The 13,701-nt window shown below is 42.9% G+C and overlaps 1 protein-coding gene across 3 annotated transcripts in view; it reads right to left on the bottom strand.

Moving 5' to 3' along the window:
* Positions 1-7,179: 7,179 nt before the first annotated feature.
* Positions 7,180-13,701, bottom strand: part of LOC135517184 (vasoactive intestinal polypeptide receptor 2-like) — a 20,625-nt gene continuing 14,103 nt past the window's right edge. For all 3 annotated transcript variants that reach the window (XM_064941266.1, XM_064941267.1, XM_064941265.1), the window contains exons 10-13: positions 11,794-11,885; positions 11,564-11,702; positions 8,291-8,332; positions 7,180-8,013 (exon numbers count right to left, since the gene is read on the bottom strand). In XM_064941266.1, the coding sequence (XP_064797338.1) occupies positions 7,852-8,013; positions 8,291-8,332; positions 11,564-11,702; positions 11,794-11,885 (435 nt within the window). In that variant the 3' untranslated portion in view covers positions 7,180-7,851. The remainder of the gene's footprint in view (positions 8,014-8,290; positions 8,333-11,563; positions 11,703-11,793; positions 11,886-13,701) is intronic.

Raw genomic sequence — 13,701 nt, forward strand, 5'->3', positions numbered from 1 at the left:
TCCTGCATCCTCCTCGCCTCCTCACCATCTCCTGCATCCTCCTCCCAAGATCCTCTATCAGCATACTTCACTTTTCTGCTTACTTTTTGTCTGTCTGGTCCTTAAGATTATTGTGTTGTGTTTATAAATGGATAGAATTTCATTAAAATACAGTATGTTACAGTCTGTTGTTGTGCTAATGTTGTTCATACATGTGGTTACACTGATCTAAGACAGAGACGAAATTGCCACGGGGGAACATGCCCCCCCCCAATATTCAGAACAAGTGTATATTCGTCCCCCCCAATAATTACTTTAAATTCAAACAAAAATGTGAACATGTCATAAGCAATGGCAAAATGTGTCGAATTGCAGGAAATTAGCTGTTCAGTGTTTCCAGATTTCTATGAAATATGACCTACAATTAATTACAATATGAGTGAAATGGTTTTCCTTCTAAAAAATTGAAATGAAGTATGTCATGAGGCAGCATTTATGATGTTGGCATATACTGGTCAATAAAAATATTCAGGCGAGTAGACTGCTGATTGGCCAGTTCATCCCCCTCAGGAGGATGACATCATCCTCTGTGAGGAAATACCAAGCATTTTCTAAACGGTCTGTTTGAGGTTGGGTTTTTGAAGTTTTTTTACTTCCAATTTACGCTTCGACCACAAATATGAGAAAAAGGAGGAGTCAACGACGTTATTTGGGTATGAGTTAACAGAATATTAACTTTTGAAAGTGAGATTTTAACTGGACAGTAACTTTAAAGCTGCATCATCCTTCCACTTACCCTCCCATTTATACTGTTTTCAAAATACCCCTTAAAATACCCCTCCATAGACCCCTTAAAATACCCCTCCATATACCCCTTAAAATACCCCTCCATATACCCCTTAAAATACCCCTCCATATACCCCTTAAAATACCCCTCCACATACCCCTTAAAATACCCCTCCACATACCCCTTAAAATACCCCTCTCCATATACCCCTTAAAATACCCCTCCACATACCCCTTAAAATACCCCTCCATATACCCCTTAAAATACCCCTCCAAATACCCCTTAAAATACCCCTCCACATACCCCTTAAAATACCCCTCCATATACCCCTTAAAATACCCCTCCATATACCCCTTAAAATACCCCTCCATATACCCCTTAAAATACCCCTCCACATACCCCTTAAAATACCCCTCCACATACCCCTTAAAATACCCCTCCATATACCCCTTAAAATACCCCTCCATATACCCCTTAAAATACCCCTCCATATACCCCTTAAAATACCCCTCCATATACCCCTTAAAATACCCCTCAAGAGAGGCATAATAAGTCATGTCAAACTGTGTAGAATTGCACAACAATTTCGCCATTGATCTAAGCACACAGTAGTGTTCTGAAGTGATATATGGCAGAGCTGAGAGTCTAACCTCTTAGCACCACCTAGTGGCCAACTGGGACTACACAGTGTGTCTGAGGTGGAATAGGACCACAGATTAAGAACAAATTCTTATTTACAATGACCGCCACCAAATGACTAAAGGCCTCCTGCGGGGACGGGGGCCTGGGATTAAAAATAACAAATAAATACAATATAAATATAGGACAAAACACCATGACAAGAGACAACACGGCACTACATAAAGAGAGACCTAAGACAACAAAATAGCAAGGCAGCAACACATGACAACACAGCATGGTAGCAACAAAACATAACAACAACATGGTAGCAACACAACATGGAAGCAGCACAAAACATGGTACAAACATTATTGGGCACAGACAACAGCACAAAGGGCAAGAAGGTAGAGACAACAATACAACTGTCAGTAAGAGTATCCATGATTGAGTCTTCAAATGAAGAGATTGAAATAAAATTGTCCAGTTTGAGTGTTTGTTGCAGCTCGTTCCAGTCGCTAGCAGCAGCGAACTGAAAAGAGGAGCGACCCAGGGATGTGTGTGCTTTGGGGACCTTTAACAGAATGTGACTCTACAGATCAGATCAGATCTCTACAGGTCAGTGAGTACAATGAGTGGATGAGACCTGCTGTGTGTCACCTTCATACACATGCACTGACCTGGCTGTAGAGAGAGCAGCAGGGGGCCTGTAGATAGTAACAGTGTTTTATTTATGTGACGGCTGCTCCTCTATATATTATTACACCTTTAGAAACACACTGACCATTCAGAGAGAGAGAAATGATTAAGAGAGAGTGTGGGAAGAGAGGGGGTAGAGAGAGAGAGAGATGATGGGAGAGAAGCAAGAGATGAAGGGAGAGAAGAGAGATGAGTGGAGAAAAGAGAGATGAGGGGAGAAGAGAGAGATGAGAGAGAGACAGCAAGAGAGAGAGAGAGAGTGAGACAGAGACAGAGAGCGAGAGAGAGAAAGAGAGAGACAGAGACAGAGAGAGAGAGAGAGAGAGAGGGAGAGAGAGAGGCTGAAACAGAGACAGAGACAGAGCGAGAGAGAGAGAGAGAGAGAGAGAGAGAGAGACAGAGAGAGAGAGAAATAGAGAGAGAGAGAAATAGAGAGAGAGAGAAATAGAGAGAGAGACAGAGAGAGAGAGAGAGAGAGAGAGGGAGAGAGATAGACAGAGAGAAAGAAAGAGAAATAGAGAGAGAGACAGAGAGAGAGAGAGAGGGAGAGAGAGAGAGAGAGAGAAAATAGAGTGAAAGCTGGAGGTGAAGGATGATGGAAAAAGATAGAGAAGGAGGAGAGGTGAGGAGAGTTAGTCCCAGTACCAGGGCCAGATGTAAAGTGTTCCTGTCTGTCTGTCTGTCTGTCTGTCTGTCTGTCTGTCTGTCTGTCTGTCTGTCTGTCTGTCAAATTTTTGTCTCATCACTGCAACTGCCCAACGCGCTTGGGAGAGGTAAAGGTGGAGTCATTTGTCCTCCGAAACATGCTCTGCCTAACCGCGCTCCTTAACACCCGCCAGCTTAACCCAGAAGACAGACGCACAAATGTGTTGGAGGAAACATCGTTCAACAGGTGACCGGGGTCAGCCTGCAGGCACCCGGACAACCATAAGGAGTCGCTCGTGCGCAATGAGCCAAGTAAAACCCCCCCATGGGGCTGGAGATCGGAGGTGTCTGGTGAGAGAAAGGCAGGTTGAGGTTGACAGGGTTACAGTAGAGCAGGGAGTGTTATAAAGCAGCGAAGAGAGTGGTAGAGGAAGATGGGTACAGGGTTAGAGAACCTGAGAGGTTTCCTCTGTAGCAAAGTCCAACAGAGAGTGGTAGAGGAAGATGGGTACAGGTTTAGAGAACCTGAGAGGTTTCCTCTGTAGTAAAGTCCAACAGAGAGTGGTAGAAGAAGATGGGTACAGGGTTAGAGAACCTGAGAAGTTTCCTCTGTAGTAAAGTCCAACAGAGAGTGGTAGAAGAAGATGGGTACAGGGTTAGAGAACCTGAGAGGTTTCCTCTGTAGTAAAGTCCAACAGAGAGTGGTAGAAGAAGATGGGTACAGGGTTAGAGAACCTGAGAGGTTTCCTCTGTAGTAAAGTCCAACAGAGAGTGGTAGAAGAAGATGGGTACAGGGTTTGAGAACCTGAGAGGTTTCCTCTGTAGTAAAGTCCAACAGAGAGTGGTAGAAGAAGATGGGTACAGGGTTAGAGAACCTGAGAGGTTTCCTCTGTAGTAAAGTCCAACAGAGAGTGGTAGAGGAAGATGGGTACAGGGTTAGAGAACTTGAGAGGTTTCCTCTGTAGTAAAGTCCAACAGAGAGTGGTAGAAGAAGATGGGTACAGGGTTAGAGAACCTGAGAGGTTTCCTCTGTATTAAAGTCCAACAGAGAGTGGTAGAGGAAGATGGGTAAAGTCCAGGGTTAGAGAAGATGGGTACCTGAGAACCTGGTTTCCTCTGTAGTAAAGTCCAACAGAGAGTGGTAGAGGAAGATGGGTACAGGGTTAGAGAACCTGAGAGGTTTCCTCTGTAGTAAAGTCCAACAGAGAGTGGTAGAGGAAGATGGGTACAGGGTTAGAGAACCTGAGAGGTTTCCTCTGTAGTAAAGTCCAACAGAGAGTGGTAGAAGAAGATGGGTACAGGGTTATGAGAGGTTTCCTCTGTACCAACAGAGAGTGGTAGAAGAAGATGGGTACAGGGTTTGAGAACCTGAGAGGTTTCCTCTGTAGTAAAGTCCAACAGAGAGTGGTAGAAGAAGATGGGTACAGGGTTAGAGAACCTGAGAGGGGTTAGAGAACCTGAGAGGTTCCTCTGTAGTAAAGTCCAACAGAGAGTGGTAGAGGAAGATGGGTACAGGGTTAGAGAACCTGAGAGGTTTCCTCTGTAGTAAAGTCCAACAGAGAGTGGTAGAGGAAGATGGGTACAGGGTTAGAGAACCTGAGAGGTTTCCTCTGTAGTAAAGTCCAACAGAGAGTGGTAGAGGAAGATGGGTACAGGGTTAGAGAACCTGAGAGGTTTCCTCTGTAGTAAAGTCCAACAGAGAGTGGTAGAGGAAGATGGGTACAGGGTTAGAGAACCTGAGAGGTTTCCTCTGTAGTAAAGTCCAACAGAGAGTGGTAGAGGAAGATGGGTACAGGGTTAGAGAACCTGAGAGGTTTCCTCTGTAGTAAAGTCCAACAGAGAGTGGTAGAAGTGGGAACAACCTGAGAGTGTAAAGTCCAACAGAGAGAAGATGGATACAGGGTTAGAGAACCTGAGAGGTTTCCTCTGTAGTAAAGTCCAACAGAGAGTGGTAGAGGAAGATGGGTACAGGGTTAGAGAACCTGAGAGGTTTCCTCTGTAGTAAAGTCCAACAGAGAGTGGTAGAGGAAGATGGCTACAGGGTTAGAGAACCTGAGAGGTTTCCTCTGTAGTAAAGTCCAACAGAGAGTGGTAGAAGAAGATGGGTACAGGGTTTGAGAACCTGAGAGGTTTCCTCTGTAGTAAAGTCCAACAGAGAGTGGTAGAAGAAGATGGGTACAGGGTTAGAGAACCTGAGAGGTTTCCTCTGTAGTAAAGTCCAACAGAGAGTGGTAGAAGAAGATGGGTACAGGGTTAGAGAACCTGAGAGGTTTCCTCTGTAGTAAAGTCCAACAGAGAGTGGTAGAAGAAGATGGGTACAGGGTTAGAGAACCTGAGAGGTTTCCTCTGTAGTAAAGTCCAACAGAGAGTGGTAGAAGAAGATGGGTACAGGGTTAGAGAACCTGAGAGGTTTCCTCTGTAGTAAAGTCCAACAGAGAGAGATGGGAAGAATATGTGCTTCAGTAAAGTGGGTTTCTTAGCATTCATAGCCATGGTTGTCAACTCTACAGCAGAACTGATACGCAAGTCACAGAAAATAAAGGTTGTGGTGGTAGCAGCAGAGAAGTACTTGGGATTGTGAGGTTTTACTGCAGAACAATTGCGGGGGATGTTTAGCGTGTTTAGCTTGCTTTTGCTAGCCCCGGTCTGCTAGCTGTCTGAATTGCCGTCTCTCCAGCCAGCCAAACTACTCACTGGACCCAATGATCACTCTTCTACGCATGCCTCTCCCTAATGTCAATATGCCTTGTCCATTGCTGTTCTGGTTAGTGATTATTGTCTTATTTCACTGTAGAGCCTCGAGCCCGGCTCAAAATGGCTTAGCCAACCCTTTAGTTCCACCTCCCACACATGCGGTGACATCAGCTGGTTTAAATGTTTCTAGAGACAATATCTCTCTCATCATCACTCAAACGACCTATCCCGGGTATCCTGGAAGGACATTGACCTCATCCCGTCAGTAGGGGATGCCTGGTTATTCTTTAAAAGTGCCTTCCTCACCATCTTCAATAAGCATGCTCCATTCAGTAAATGTAGAACCAGGAACAGATATAGCCCTTGGTTCCGTTCAGACCTGACTGCCCTTTACCAGCACAAAAACATCCTGTGGCGTTCTGCATTAGCAGCGAATAGCCCCCGTGATATGCAACTTTTCTTTTTTCCCCTTTTCTCCCCAATTTCGTGGTATCCAATTGTTAGTAGTTACTATCTTGTCTCATCGCTACAACTCCCATATGGGCTCTGGAGAGATGAAGGTTGAATGCCATGCGTCCTCCAAAACACAACCCAACCAAGCTGCACTGCTTCTTAACACAGCGAGCCAAGAGACAAGGATGCAACTTAAGCCCCACCCTCTTCAACATATTTATAAAAAAATTGGTGAGGGCATTAGAACAGTCTGCAGCACCAAGCCTCATCCTACTAGAATCTGAAGTCAAATGTCTACTGTTTGCTAATGATCTGGTGCTTCTGTCCCCAACTAAGAAGGGCCTACAGCAGCACCTCGCTCTTCAGCACAGATTCTGACAGAACTGGGCCCTGACAGTAATTCTCAGTAAGACAAAAATAATGGTGTTCCAAAAAATGTCCAGTCGCCAGGACCACAAATACAAATTCCATCTAGACACCGTTGCCCTAGAACAAACAAGTATGGTTAACTATACCTACCTTGGCCTAAACATCAGCGCCACAGGTAACTTCCACAAAGCTGAGAATGAGCTGAGACAAAGCAAGAAGGGCCTTCTATGCCATCAAATTCGACATACCAGTTAGGATCTGGCTAAAAATACTTGAATCAGTTATAGAACCCATTGCCCTTTTCGGTTGTGAGGTCTGGGGTCCGCTCACCAACCAAGAATTCACAAAATGGGACAAACACCAAATGGAGACTCTGCATGCAGAATTCTGCAAAAATATCTTCCATGTACAATGTAAAACACCAAACAATGCATGCAGAGCAGAATTAGGTCTATACCACTAATTATCAAAATCCAGAAAAGAGCCGTTAAATTCTACAAACACCTAAGAGGAAGCAATTCTCAAACATTCCATAAGAAAGCCATCACCTACAGAGAGATGAACCTAGAGAAGAGCCCCCTAAGCAAGCTGGTCCTGGGGCTCTGTTCACAAACACAAACTGACCCCACAGAGCCTCAGGACAGCAACACAATTACACCCAACCAAATCATGAGAAAACAAAAAGATAATTACTTGACACATTGGAAAGAATTAACAAAAAACAGAGTAAACTAGAATGCTACTTGGTCCTAAACAGAGAGTACACAGTGGCAGAATACCTGACCACTGTGACTGACCCAAAATTAAGGAAAGCTTTGACTATGTACAGACTCAGTGAGCATTGCCTTGCTATTGAGAAAGGCCACCGTAGTCAGACAGCAAGATTTGTGACCTGTTGCCACAAGAAAAAGGCAACCAGTGAAGAACAAACACCATTGTAAATACAACCCAGATTTGTTTATTTTCCCTTTTGTACTTTAACTATTTGCACATCGTTACAACACTGTATATATACATAATATGACATTTGAAATGTCTTTATTCTTGTGGAACTTCTGTGAGTGTAATGTTTACTGTTCATTTGTATTGTTTATTTAACTTTTGTTTATTATCTACTTTCACTTTATTTGGCAATGTTAACGTGTGTATATATATATATATATATATATATATATATATATATAATACCGGGAATGGCAAGCCCATTCCAGTGGAAAACAGAAAGCTCAGTGCTCCAGGCTTCTGCCTCATAAACATAGGATATATGATGTTCTATATTAGCTTTCAGAACACACACACACACACACACACACACACACACACACACACACACACACACACACACACACACACACACACACACACACACACACACACACACACACACACACACACACACACACACACACACAAACATTAAGAACCAGAAAGTATCAAACGTTGAGTGTATTTTATTGGAGTGTTCCACTACTTTTCAGCTGACCCTCAACTTGTGTTGGTTGATTTACCCCAGCTTCACTTCATGGTCAAAGACAGAGTTAGTTCCACTTCCAGGTTATATTGTGTTAGATCCACTTCCAGGCCACAGAGGTGGAACTACTTCCGGATCACAGTGAAGTGGTCTCCGTCTGCAGGATGGACTGGGCTCTAGAGTTCCGCTTGAAGTGGGTGGAGTTACGGCTGATTGACGCACCATGTAGAAGGCAGTCCCGCCCGACGTAATGCTTTAATGACACACTCCTCCACATCCTCTTCAGTTCCCCTTGGACCTTACCACACACACACACACACACACACACACACACACACACACACACACACACACACACACACACACACACACACACACACACACACACACACACACACACACACACACACACACACACACACACACACACACACACACACACACACACACACACACACACACACACACACACACACACACACACACACACACACACACACACACGCACACACAAACATTAAGATCCAGAAAGTAAGGTTACCGAGAACATGAGGTGAAATGTAAGAGTAGCTCACCTCGGTGTTGAGGAAGCAGTAGAGAGTAGCTATCACCAAACCCTGGAGAACACAACATATGGCAACATCAACTCAGCTTCTAAAACACACTGTACAGTGTATTCAGAAAGTATTCACACCCCTTGACTTTTTCCACCCTTTGTTGTGTTACAGCCTGAATTTAAAATGGATTAAATTGAGATGTTGTGCCTCTGATATACACACAATACCCCAAAATGTCAAAATGGAATAATGTTTTTACAAATGTTTACAAATGAAAAGCTGAAATGTCTTGAGTCAATAAGTATTCAACCCTTTTGTTGAAGCCTAAATGAGTTCAGGAGCAAAAATGTGCTTACAAGTCACATAATAAGTTGCAAGGACTCACTCTGTGTGCAATAATAGTGTTTATCGTGATTTTTAAATTACTACTCCATCTTTGTACCCCACACATACAATTATCTGTACCTCAGCTCTGTCAAGGTACCTCAGTCGAGGTGAGCAGTGAATTTAAAGCACAGATTCAACCACAAAGATCAGGGAGGTTTTCCGAAGAAGGGCAGCTATTGAATATCCCTTTGAGCATGGTAAAGTTATTATTTACACTTTGGATGGTGTATCAATACACCCAGTCACTACAAAGATACAGGCGTCCTTCCTAACTAATTTGATGGTGAGGAAGGTAACCACTCAAGGATTTCACCATGAGGCTAAACTAAAACAGGTACAGAGTTTAATGGCTGTGATAGGAGATAACTGAGGATGAATCAACAACATTGTAGTTTTTCCACAATACTAACATAAATCACAGAAATAAAAGATGGAAGCATGTGCAGAATATTCCACAACACGCATCTGGCAATAAGGCACTAAGTAATACTGCAAAAAGATGGCAAAGAAACTTATTTTTCTTAATACAAACCATTATGTTTGAGGCAAGCATGGAGATGACTGCATCATATTATGGGTATGCTCTTCATTGGCAAGGACTTTTTTATAGTCCTTGCCAATGACAAGCATACCCATAACATGATGCAGCCATAATAAAAATAAATGAAATCGAGCTAAGAACAGGCAAACAAAGTTGATGTTTCAACAGACACTGAGATGAATGTTTCTGAGTGGCCTAGTGGCTTGTCCAGCAATGATCAACAACCAACTTGACAGAGTTGATTCTAACAGGTACTGACTAAGGGGTTGAATACTTACAGTGCTGTGAAAAAGTATTTGACCTTTCTGATTTTCTGTATTTTTGCATATTTTTTTTAATGTTGAATGTTATCAGATCCTCAACCAAAACTTTAGATAAAGGGACCCTGAGTTTACAAATAGCAAAAAAATGACACTTATTTTAATTTAATTAACAAAGTTATGCAACACCCAATTCCCCCGTGTGAAAAAGTAATTGTTCCCTTACACTCAATAACTGGTTGTGCCACCTTTAGCTGCAATGACTCCAACCAGATACTTCGTGTAGTTGTTGATAAGTCTCGCACATCGCTGTGGAGAAATTTTGGCCCACTCCTGCATGCAGAACGTTGACTAGGCCATTCCAAAACTTCAAATTTGTTGCTTTTGAACCCTTTTCATGTAGACTTGATTGTGTGTTTTTGGATCATTGTCTTTCTGCATGACCCAACTGCACTTCAGCATCAGCTCACAGATGGACGGCTTGACATTCTCCTGTAGAATTCTCTGATACAAAGCAGAATTCATGGTTCCTATTAAGGCAAGCCGTCCAGGTCCTGAGGCAGTAAAGCATCCCCAAACCATCACACTACCTGAGCTTAAAAGGTACAAATCTGTTGTTCTAGCCCTGAGCAAAGCAGTTAACCTACTGTTCCAGGGGTTGGGTTAAATGCGGAAGACACATTTCAGTTGAATGCATTCAGTTTTACAACTGACTAGGTATCCCCCTTTCCCTTTATGAAAAAAAACAACAATTTAATAAATGTTTGATTAAGGCTGTAGCACAGCAAAATGTGGGGGGTCTGAATACTTTCCGAATGCACTATATATATAAAAGTATGTGGACGGCCCTTCAACTTAGTGGATTTGGGTATTTCAGCATAACGCGTTGCTGACAGGTGTATAAAATCGAGCACCCAGCCTTGCAATCTCCATAGACAAACATTAGCAGTATAATCGCCCTACTGAAGAGCTCAGTGACTTTCAACATTGTACCGTCATAGGATGCCACCTTTCCAACAAGTCAGTTCATCAAATTACTGCCCTGCTAAACACTGTCAACTGTAAGTGTGTATTGTGAAGTAGGAACATCTAAGAGCAACAGCGGCTCAACCGCGAAGTAGTAGGCCACACAAGCTCTCAGAACGGAACTGCTAGGTAGCACGGAAACATGTCCTCGGATGCAACCTTCACCCCTGAGTTCCAAACTGCATATGGAAGCAATGTCAGCAAAGTAACTGTTCGTTGGTCCATAAAATGGGTTTCCATGGCCGAGCAGCCATGCTTAAGATCTCCATGCAAGCTTAAGATCACCATGCACACTGCCAAGCGTCGGTTGGAGTGGTGTAAAGCTCGCCACCATTGGACAATGGAGCAGTCCGGCAAACGAATATGGGTTTGGTGGATACCAGAAGAATGCTACCTTCCCCAATGCCAACTGTAAAATTTGGTAAAGGATAAATAATGGTCTGGGGTTGTTAGTCATGGTTCAAGCTAGGCCCCTTAGTTCCAGTGAGGGAAATCTTAATGCTTCAGCATGTAATGACATTCTAAACAATTCTGTCCTTCCAACTTTGTGGAAACAGTTTGGGTAAGGCCCTTTCCTGTTTCAGCATGACAATGCCCTCGTGCACAAAGCGAGGTCCATACAGAAATGGTTTGTCGAGATCGGTGTGGAAGAACTTGACTGGCCTGCACAGAGCCCTGATCTCAACCCCATTGAATTGGAATGCCAACTGGGAGCCAGGCCCAATCGCCCAACATCAGTACCCAGCCTTGCTAATGCCCTCGTAGCTGAATGAAAGCAAGTCCCTGCAGCAATGTTCCAACATCTAGTGGAAAGCCTTCCCAGGAGAGTGGAGGCTGTTATAGCAGCAATGTTCCAACATCTAGTGGAAAGCCTTCCCAGGAGAGTGGAGGCTGTTATAGCAGCAAAAGGGGGACCAACTCCAAATTAATGCCCATGATTTTGGAATGAGATGTTTGACGAGCAGGTGTCCACATACTTTTATATACCTGGAATGACCCCAGTCCCAGGTCAAACTAGGTAGGGTTAGGGTTAGGGGGGTAAAAGGTTAAAGATCAGGGGTTAAGGTAGTGGTATACCTGGAATGACCCCAGTCCCAGGTCAAAGATAATCTTGTATTCTGCCATCCTGTCGCTCTCTGTCTCCACCAGGTACACAAACACCATGTAGTTGACTCCAAATAGAGGAATCAGCAGCAGGGTGGACTTAGCCAGACACCTGCAACACGCAGGTATGTAAGAATAATCTAAACAAATGTGATGGGTTGTTGAGAGAATATCTGTATTATGATTGGTTGTTGGAGGGGTACCTGTACTGTGATTGGTTGTTCCCGCCCACGTCAGAGCAGAGTAGTTTCTGGACCAGGATACGGATGATACTGATGAACAGAACAAAGTTGATCTGATGAGACAAGAGACCTCCATTAGAATGAGTAGGACATTAGTAGGGCAGTGGTGGTCATGAAATTTCATCATTCAGTGATTGTAAAGCAATAACTGTCGGTCTCACGGTAATTGACTGTAATTAACCGAGGCTGCAGGTAGCCTAGTGGTTAGAGTGTTGGACTAGTAACCGAAAGGTTGCAAGATTGAATCCCCGACCTGACAAGGTAACAATCTGTCGTTCTGCCCCTGAACAAGGCAGTTAACCCACTGTTCCTAGGCTATCATTGAAAAATAAGAATTTGTTCTTAACTGACTTGCCAAGTTAAATAAAGGTTAAAAAAACTCACATTTAGCATCTGCTGGCTTCCACACACAAGCCACTGATGTTGACCTTAGAAACATCTACATTTAAAGAAGTCTAATAAATCTAATAAATCAATCCAAGAAATCCATGGTTTATTTTAGAAGCATGATATGAATAAAAAGTAGTCTATTTCGGAAGAACAGCATACTCTGAGTTGTCCTTATGTTAGGTCCTGATCTAGCAATGCCAAGTGGCTGTGGGCTACACTAGTTCATTTAGCAGACAAGATTTGCTTAAAATTAATTGGCATTATTTTATAGTATGAAGAATACAATTGAACAAAGCTGAATAAAATAGAAAGGATCTTTTCTCCAATGATTTGAGGAGGTGCGTACATGCGGCGATTCTGTGTTGGTCGGTTAACAAAGAAATTGGTACTCCTATATGCTTAATTTAGAGTAATTCATGTAACTTTCGTTGTTCTACAAATGGGCTACATTTAGATTTTTAATACATTCTAAGGTTGCATGATACGACTGTAATGATGATTTTTTTAAAGTCTCTTGAAAGGCATGAGCTCTGCTTTGTTTTTTTGCGCAGGCTGTTCACACTTCATCAGTCTCTCATTCACAATTTGACAAGCACTTGATAATGCCTAGAATTTCACAGCGGTATCCCCTTTGTGTGGCCGTAATGCACCCTAAAACAATCCATGCCTTTTGTGTCCAGTGGCCATTATACCCATCTCCCTGAGTGCTGTGCAGTCCATCACGTGATCGGGTCTGTCTCACAGGCTACAAGTGAAGACAGACACATCCGGAATGCAACTGCGTGTCCTTATCCATTTCCGAGGTGCACATTGAAGATACTGGAAGAACTTTCCCCATTTACTTGTCGTCAGCCAACAAGATGAGTAGGCCTAATGAACAGCAAAAGAACTAGCCTATGTCAATCTACTATCCCCCATAGTACAAAGGTCCACCTATTCTATTCTGTGGGAGAAATAAATATTCCAAACATAGTCTGGGACAGTTGTGGGATGCGATAGATCGCAAATTAATACAACCACCAACCAGCATCCCAAAAATGTTTTTACACAATGTGTCTGACTCAACAGATCAGAAAGTTTAGCTTGAAATGTTGATAAACTGTTAGGCTATTTCTTCACATTATAAGCGCAGCAATGCACACATGATAGTAGGCTATAAGAGTGAATGTTCCATTAGCGGGAAAACACCATTATCAAAAGTGACCACATATGCAATTATGCATGTAGTAATGCTTTTATCATAAAGGTGTATTTTATATGGTGAAAATGTTCTTCCCCAATCTTGAAACTCAGACTCTGCTTAAGTATGCCAGTTAGTCTCTACACCTGTTGTTAAGCAGATTAATGTGTTTCATTTTAAGAAGTTATTTGGCCACTTTAGTTGTGATACAAATCTTATTAAAATATATAGACCTATGGGCTAGGCTAGGCTAATGAGGTGTGATACTAACCTTATTAAAACATATAGGTCTATGGGCT

Source organism: Oncorhynchus masou, chromosome 28, assembly GCF_036934945.1.
Source record: "Oncorhynchus masou masou isolate Uvic2021 chromosome 28, UVic_Omas_1.1, whole genome shotgun sequence".
NCBI lineage: Eukaryota > Metazoa > Chordata > Actinopteri > Salmoniformes > Salmonidae > Oncorhynchus > Oncorhynchus masou.